At 30.7% G+C, this 9,361-nt stretch overlaps 1 protein-coding gene across 1 annotated transcript in view; it reads left to right on the top strand.

The window, feature by feature from the left end:
* The first annotated feature begins 932 nt into the window (after positions 1–932).
* The window catches only part of LOC132140088 (beta-glucuronidase-like), a 15,147-nt gene continuing 6,718 nt past the window's right edge, over positions 933–9,361 (top strand). Inside the window, exons 1-7 of the mRNA XM_059548902.1 lie at positions 933–1,190; positions 2,200–2,385; positions 2,467–2,648; positions 4,034–4,176; positions 5,252–5,439; positions 6,746–6,889; positions 8,191–8,369. Of these exons, the coding sequence (XP_059404885.1) occupies positions 987–1,190; positions 2,200–2,385; positions 2,467–2,648; positions 4,034–4,176; positions 5,252–5,439; positions 6,746–6,889; positions 8,191–8,369 (1,226 nt within the window). The 5' untranslated portion in view covers positions 933–986. The remainder of the gene's footprint in view (positions 1,191–2,199; positions 2,386–2,466; positions 2,649–4,033; positions 4,177–5,251; positions 5,440–6,745; positions 6,890–8,190; positions 8,370–9,361) is intronic.

Below are 9,361 nucleotides of genomic sequence, written 5' to 3' on the forward strand. Positions count from 1 at the left end.
ATTTATGTAAGTGAGTAGGCTATAGCAAAATTAAGCGAACTGTGACATATTATACCCAAAGAATCTTCATACAGTGAACTACTAGTGAAATTGATAACATTTTTTATAAAATTTGGACCAAAAATGATACCTTAAAAACAGCACCTTATAAAGCACCATGTATTGCTTATGTTTTTTTTTCTGAATTGCAAATGCAACCTCACAGCACAGTCTGAACAAAATGAAGCATTGCTTGGTAATTGGTCAACAAAGTATTGATAGTTGTGTAAATATTGTCATAAAAACAGTTGTCTGTAGTTTTGGTTGATTGTAATGCATTAAATAGATTCCTATCAAAGTTATGACATTATGAAGAGGATTTTTGTTCTGACACAGTTTAACTCTCTTAAAGTTCTTGTCATATTTTATAACCATTTTAGAAGCAATAGCAAATAAAACTGTAATAATGTGAGAAATGTTGAAGGTGTCTGAATAAATTTTGGTTTGATTGTATATTTCATTTTACATTGAAGACTAGGCCTATCCAGTGCTATTTTACATTAAATTATTCGGTTTCTGTACCTGGACACTTGACCAAACTTAAAAAAACGTAAACATTGTTTAAATGCACAAATAAATAAAAATGAACGAACATACAAATTAAACTATTTCAAACAGGGCCCACTGGTACAACCTTCATACATATATATACAATATATATATATATATATATATAAAATATATGTTATACCACACACAAAATCGGTGGACACGCCCTCCGTTAAGCAAAACCACGCCTACATTAAATTAAAACGCTCTGAGTCACATGTAATCAGTTACTACACAGATCTGTCTTTTTGTTATTTGAAGGTTTAATAAAGTGTTTATGAAAAAAAACAGAAAAAAAAGACAAGAAAAAAAGGAATCGTCGTGACGCACGCTGACGTCACGCGCCTTGCGGAAGTGGAGCGCTTGAGTGTAAATAGCAGACCGTCGAGCAGCGCGTGATGGATTTAACCGGAGCGATTCTGGCGCTTCTGGCCGCTCTGTGCGGTGTGTGTCAGTCGCTGCAGGGCGGGATGCTGTTCCCCACGGAGTCTCCCTCCAGAGAAGTGAAGGACGTGAGCGGCTTGTGGCGATTCCGAGCGGATCTGTCCCCGGAGCGGAACCGCGGATTCGAGCAGCAGTGGTTCAAGCGTCCTCTGGCGGAGGTCACGTGAGATCTCACGCGCTTCACCTTACAGTCAATACAGATGTTCTCATTTTCTGAGTAAAGCGACGAATTCGAGAAGTTTACAGGAGGATCTCACGGAAATACTGCATTATTCATTTTATTGTAATACGTTTGCATTCGTTTAATTTTTAGTCCTAACATTTAAAGTCTTTATGGAAATAAAAACATAGGTTTTCAATCTTTTAGATGGACCTACATCCTAAAATTTAAAAGGCAGATCTATATTTTAATGTTTAAAGACCCCCCAAAATATTTCAAAATATTTAATAATGTTTTTATAATTTGACATTATTACGTTTGTTTTCTACTTACTATTATATGTACCATATTATTTATATTTACTAAAACAACTCATTATTATTTACATTTTAAAATTTTACTTTATTTTCAAAATGTATTTGTTTAAATCTAGTGTCTTATTATTATTATTATTTTCTAATATTTTCCACCGGTACCCAAAATGCTTTATTATTAGGTTTTTTTTCTACTTACTGTAATATGTTACTGTAAGGATTATGTACAATATTATTTATGCAATAATTTATTTAGTGTCCTATTTTTTGTTTATTTTATTAAAATTGTCTCTGATATTCTGCACAGACCCATAATGCTGCATTACTATGTTTGTTTTCTACTTAATACTATTCTTGCTAGGGTTATATACCATATACACATTTACTAAAATATTGTATTTTTACTTCGAAAATTTTTGCATGTATTTTTATGACATTTATTTAAATCTAGTGTCTTATTATTTATTTACACACAGTCCTTTCTTTGCATTCATTCCCTGATCAGTTGTCTTCTTTTGCACAATGCACTTATGTGCAATATGTGTGTCTTGTAAGGTTTCTTGAGAAACATCCTCTTTGTGGTGAATAAAGGCATCTTGTATAATTGCATAATACCGTGTTTTAAGCATGCAATCATTCATATTTGCACTGCGAGTGTGTTCTAGGTGTTTATGTGAGTGTGTTTTGTTCTAGACAGGGCCTGTTATTGACATGCCGGTGCCGTCCAGCTACAATGACATCACACAAGACGCCAAGATCCGTGATTTCATTGGCTGGGTGTGGTATGAGAGGGACGTATGGGTGCCGTCGCGCTGGATCCAGGACCGGGGAACACGGATCGTGCTCCGAGTGGGAAGCGCTCACTATTACTCAATGCTTGTAAGTCTGTGGGATGCAGATGGTTGTATTTGTCTCGTGATTCGTCACAGTCTGAGGATCTGTGATGTGTTTATCTCTCAGTGGGTGAACGGGGTCAATGTGAGCGTGCACGAGGGCGGTCATCTCCCATTTGAGGCGGACATCAGCGGCGTTCTGCGGCAGACGAGCGTGAACCCGTGTCGAATCACCATCGCTGTGAACAACACTTTAACTCTAGAGACGCTTCCGCCAGGAACCATCCAGTACATGAACGATCGCAGCAGGTCAGGCGATAAAAATTAAAAGGCATCTCTATATATATATGTTTGTTTTTTTTTGCATGAAGACTCAATTTAAACTGTGTAAAATTCATATTATTTTATTTTTTTTATTGATTTTATTAAAGTAGTTTTCTACTCATTATAGCACTGTACTCACTGTTAGAATATTTGTTTTTTTTTACATTTTTGTTTATTTGTTTAAATCTATTTTTTTATTTTTTGTTTTTTTATTTTTTGTTATATACACTATTTATTACATTAATACACTAACACTCTCGATAACATTTTTTTTAATTATTGAAAAATAATATTTAAAATCTGCATCTGCTTATAGAAGTAGCATATTAAGTAATACAATAGCAATATTATATATGAGACAATATTATAGCAATTTTAAATTGAGTGTTGTGACAACATTTTGTGAAATATAAAACAAAAATTGACTATTAAATATCACGTTACTATGCTGTATTGACCCCCCCCCCCCCACACACAGACTTATTATAAATATGTCTAAATATTATTTGGAAAATATTTTGTTTCTCCAATGATAAGAAATACATTTTTTCTACTGTATTGTTAGATATATTATTAATTTCCTTATTTAAATAAAATTTGAATAAAATAAAAATATTTTTAACAGTCAAATAAAATACAAATATTTTTACATTTGAATAAAATATTTTTTTTACAGTTGAATAAAATAAAAACATTTTAACATCAGAATAAATTTAAATTGTTTTGCAGTTGAATAAAATAAAAATATTTTTTACAATTGAATACATTTTTTTTTACAATTGAGTAAAATAAAAAAATATTGTTTACAGTTGAATAAAATATTTGTTTTTACATTTGAATAACATACAAATATTTTTTACAGTTGAATAAAATACAAATATTTTTACATTTCATTTTTGTTATTTTAATCTGATTTCTATTTGTTTTAACTATTTTTCTATTATTATTTATTCATATTTAAATAAGGAAATAAGTGTGCAAATAAAAAATATATCTAACAAATATTTTTACATTTGAATAAAATATTTTTTTTAACAGTTGAATAAAATAAAAACATTTTAACATCTGAATAAATTAAAATTGTTTTGCAGTTGAATAAAATCAAAATATTTTTTACAATTGAATAATTTTTTTTTTTTACAGTTGAGTAAAATAAAAAAATATTGTTTACAGTTGAATAAAAAAACATATTTTTACATTTCATTTTTGTTATTTTAATCTGATTAACTATTTGATCTATTATTATTTATTCATATTTAAATAGCTTTTAAACTGTTTTTCTCCTAACGTTTCCCAGCACTCCCCCACATATCGGGTTCAGGTAAACTTTAATAATTAATCCTTGTTTAAACACCTTCTTTGGCTCTCAGATACCCTGCTGGATACTTCGTTCAGAACACTAACTTTGATTTCTTCAACTACGCTGGAATACACCGACCGGTCCTGCTGTACACCACACCGACGGCGCACATTGATGACATCACACTGGAGACCAGCTTCTCGGACAACATCGGTAAACATCCGCACAAACGTGTCACCTTTTCACCTGATTTGTAACCTAAGAGCAGATTTAGACAATCATAACGTGAATGTGCTTCCCGTCATCACATAAACAGTCATATTGCAGACTTATCATATTATTTTAATATCATAATCATAAACACACTAGTTTGTTTGCGGTATTGAATGTTTACTTATTTCCTATCCTTCTAGATATTTACACACAGCAGCTAATGAATCACAAGTCTTGCACATTAACAGAAAACATCTCACAAAACAATATTTTTAACTTGATTTACATAATCTTGACTGGTTATGTATTACATATAGTATACATAGAATGCTTTTTAATGCTATTTGAGGACAAGAAACGATATTTATCAGATTTGAGCCACTAAATGAACTGAAGGGAATTTGCACATGTCTATTGTATAATATATAATAGATACAAATATATTTGTATATAACCGGTGAAACTGAGGAGGACACTTAAGTAAACTTGTTTAGGATTTACTTGCTAAGTTTTGTTCGTATATGTGACCCTGGAGCACTAAAGCAGTCTTGAGTCTCTGGGGTGTATTTGTAGCAATAGCCAAAAATACATTGCATGGGTCAAAATTACTGATTTTTCTTTTATGCCAAAAATCATTAGGATATTAAGATCATGTTCCATGAAGATATTTTGTACATTTCCTATTGTAAACATATCAAAACTTCATGTTTGATCAATCATATGCATTGCTTTTAAGACAAGTTAAGGACAACTTTAAAGATGATTTTTCAGCTCCAGGGTCACATACTGTGTTTATTTAAAAAGATATTACATGTTCGGATCAGAAAAGAAATGTTACATTCTCTAAATGAATGTTTGTGTTTATTTCTTTATTGTATGTGCTTTTTGTGCATCTTTTATATCGCTGGCTTCTCAGACAGTAGGAAGGCTGTTAAGTCAACGTCTTGTTCCAGTATGAAATGCATGTTGTTAAGTGTAATATTGCATATAAATCATTCATATTCTTTGCATTCAGTGTGTTAGTCTGAGTCCCAGACGCTGCCTGTAGACTCATGTGATCAAGTATGTGTTTCAGGGCTGGTCAGGTTTAACGTGTCCGTGTTGGGCAGCTCTAAACCCGCTGTGAAAGTCACGCTCTCGGCTCACGACGGCAGACGCGTGGCTTCGGCCGACAGCTCCAGAGGAGTCCTCAAAGTCACTGACGTTAACCTCTGGTGGCCGTATCTGATGCACGAGAACCCAGCGTACCTTTACTCCATGGAGGTCAGTGTCCAGGATTCATATGAGTGACCCTAGACCCCAGAACCAGTCTTAAGGGTCAGTTCTTCAAAATAGAGATTTATGCATCATCTAAAAGCTGAATAAATCATCTTTGCATTGATGTATGGTTTGTCAGCATCAGACAATATTTGTCTGAGGGAGCAAAAAAAATCTAAAAATTGGGAAAAAAATCTTTTTTAAAGTTTTACCACTATTGTGGTTTTTATTAATAATCTGTTTTGTTTTCGTTTTCAATTTTCTTAGAGGTTTAGTCATTTTTGTTAAAGTCTAAATAGTTTGAGTTCTAGTTATGTTGATATAAAGCCACAACTAAATGAAAATGAGAAATGTTGCATTGGAAACTAGCTCAGTTATTTATTTATTTTTTTCAAATAACAAAAATTTTAATAACTGTAATAAAACTGAAACTGATTTAAAACACTTAAATAAATCACTTGTACAAATTAGTATTCTTGTATTATTAAATAAACAATCTGTAAACTAAATGAAAATGAGATTAATTTCCGTGAATCTGTTCAAACCGAAGTTTTTATTAATAATCTGAATTAGTTTTTTTTTTTTACATTTTTTCTGTTTACATTTTTATTATTTTCATTATTTTCTCAGCTTGAGTTTTAATTCTGTTAATAAGGTGAACTAAATAAATTATATTTTTAGATTTATATCAATTTACACTTTTTTTGTTTTGTTTTGTTTTGTTTTCCAATTATAATACAAAATTATTATTATTATTATTATTATTATTATTATAGATTTATATATATTATTTAATTTGATGTATAATCAGTTTAAATTTTTTGTCATTTTTGTATTTTAATTTCAGTAATTTTAGTACTTACATTAATTTCCTTTAGCTTCCAAGGCAACATTTCTAATTTATTCTCATTCAAATTACAATGCAAAATTATTATTATTATTAATTTATATATATATATATTTATATATATAAGCAATATATGCAATATTTTTTTTGATATTGTTGCTTTTTGTCATTTTTTATTTTTTGTTTTTACATTTTAATATATATTTTTTTATTTCAGTAATTTTCGTAGTTCTATAGTTGCCAAGGCAACATTTTTTATTTATTCTCATTCAAATTACAATGCAACATTTTTATTGTTGTTATTATTATTGCATTTATTAGTTTTTTATTGAGTCATTAGCATTGATCAGGACCACTAACAGACGTGTCTGCATGCATTAAACCGTTTCAGTTTTAACCCTGCGTCTGCTGGTGAATATCGCAGTCGATTGTTAATCAGCGCTGGATTCTGATCTGGTTTTGTAGGTTCAGGCGACTGCGGAGGACGGACAGACGGATGTCTACACTCTTCCGGTGGGGATTCGCACCGTTAAGATCACCAGCACACAGTTTCTCATCAACAACAAGCCGTTTTACTTCCATGGGGTCAACAAACACGAGGACGCAGACGTGAGTGACCGCAGAGGGAGCAAAACCAGACGACACTGACCGACTCTTATAGGAACTGATAGCTATTGGCATATATACTCGCCCTCCTTACTTACTAAAGTAGTTGATCAGACTCGTGCGTTTCGTGAAATCCGATGTGGAGCAGATTAAATCAATAACCAGATCTCTGAAGTCTCCTTCAGTCAAGAGATCTGCATCAACAATGCGTCCGAACACACACAGTCTTTTCTTATAGATTATATATTTTAGTTTTGTGTATTTTCAGTTCTCATTTTGATTTTAGTTTGTTTTAGTAATTTAAGTACTTAAATTTATTTCAATTTATATTGATTGTAATTCTAATTCCAATTCAAAATAATATTAATAATTATTATTATTATTAACTTATATATATTATTTAATTTTATGCATCATCAGTTTTCATTTAGTTGCTTTTTGTCATGGTTATTCTTTTTTGTTTTTACATTTTATTAAATGTATTTATTTATTTTAATTTCAGTAATTTTAGTATTTAAATTTATTTCAATTAGTTGCCAAGGCAACATTTCTAATTTATTCTCATTCCAATTACAATGCGAAACTATTATTATTATAATTATTTATTTTATATATTATAAAAGTTTTATTTAACTTTTTGTGTACATTTTAGTAATTTTGTCGCTTTTTGTCTTTTTTTTCATTAATTCATTTTAAATTTTAATTGCAGTCATTTTAGTTCTTTAGCTTTTATTTTATATATATTATCAGTTTTTCTTTTCATTTTATTTTAAGTTTTGTTAATTTTGTTATGTGCTTTTGTTATTTTTATATTTTTTTTATTTGATATTTTTATTTAGTTTTGGTAATTGTAGTACTTAATTTTTCTAATCCCGTCTTTTATATTTATTAATATTTTGAGCTTTTATTTTATGCATTTCCAGTTTTATTAATTTTGTTATATGCTTAGTCGTTTTTATTTATTTATTTATTTGATGTATTTTCAGTTTTATTAATTTTATTATGTGCTTCAGTCATTTTTATTCCTTTTTGTGTGTGTATTTTTAATTTTAGTTACATTTTTAGTCATTTTGTTATGTGCTTTTGTAATATTAATTGTTTTTGTTCAGTGTATATTTCAGTTGAGCTTTTATTTTAGGACTTAACTTGGACGTGTTTTGGATGTTTAACTTCACATCGTCTCCTTTTATTTGATCATGAAGCTCGGTGTCAATAAACAGAAAGAAGGAAGCGCACTTTAAGAGTGTAGCTGTGTGTGCTGTGCTTGTGTAATTACAGCTGATGTTAAACTCTGCTCGTCTCAGATCCGAGGGAAAGGCTTCGACTGGCCTCTGGTGGTGAAGGACTTTAATCTGATGAAGTGGATGGGAGTGAACTCGTTCCGCACCAGTCACTATCCCTACGCCGAGGAGACCCTGCAGACGGCCGACCGGCACGGCATCGTCATCATCGACGAGTGTCCTGGAGTGGGAATCAAAGACATGTGAGACGCTCCCACTGTCACCTAATGTGTTCACTCCCCGCTCTCGTCTCTAACCATGTCCTGCAGGAGAATAAGTCTGGATGCATTTGAGACCACTGTTGTTTTTACTATTATTCATGTGCTTTTATGGTATTTAGATATATTCATATTTAGAATTAGGTTATATTTTCATGTTTTTAGTTTTCATTTTCATTTTAGTTAAAAACTTTTTCACCTCTTAATATTTAAATATAACTTACATTTTTTAGTTGTAGAATTTTATTATTTAAACGTATTTCTGTTTAATTTCACATTTTTGTTAAAGATTTTCAATATTCTAAGTTTTTTGTTTTGTTTTATTTCTATTGAGTTTTTTAGTAATTTATTATTTACATGTTTTCACTTCATTTCTAATTTTTGTTTAACATGTTTAATAGTTTAATAGTTTTTTCTTAATATAGCTTTTAAATTCCTTTTGTTTTAGTAATTTATTATTTAAACTTCAGTTCATTTCACAATTTTGTTAAGCATTTTAATAGTTTAAATTTGCAGTAATTGTCGTGATATTTATATATAACTTTAATTTATTTGTAATAAATTTTTTGTTAAATTAAAGCTTCACTTAACAAAACCACTTCAAATTTACATTTTTCTTTTTATATAACATATTAAATTTTTTGTTTTATGTAAATTGGCAGTAACAATTTTAATAGTTTTAGTTAATAACAGCACAGATTAATTTTTAATAAAGATGGTTTTATTGTCATATCTAGATCCGGATAATCAATGTGTCTCTGTGTGTGTGTGTGTGTGTGTGTGTGTGTGTGTGTGTGTGTGTCTCTGTGTGTGCGTGTGTGTGTGTGCCTGTCTGTGTCTGCGTGTGTGTGTCTGTGTCTGCGTGTCTCTGTGTGTGTGTGTGTGTGTGCGTGTGTGTGTCTGTGTCTGCGTGTCTCTGTGCGTCTGTGTCTGTGTGTCTCTGTGTGTGTGTCTGTGTCTGCGTGTCTCTGTGCGTC

This window comes from Carassius carassius, chromosome 4 (genome assembly GCF_963082965.1).
Source record: "Carassius carassius chromosome 4, fCarCar2.1, whole genome shotgun sequence".
Taxonomy (NCBI): domain Eukaryota; kingdom Metazoa; phylum Chordata; class Actinopteri; order Cypriniformes; family Cyprinidae; genus Carassius; species Carassius carassius.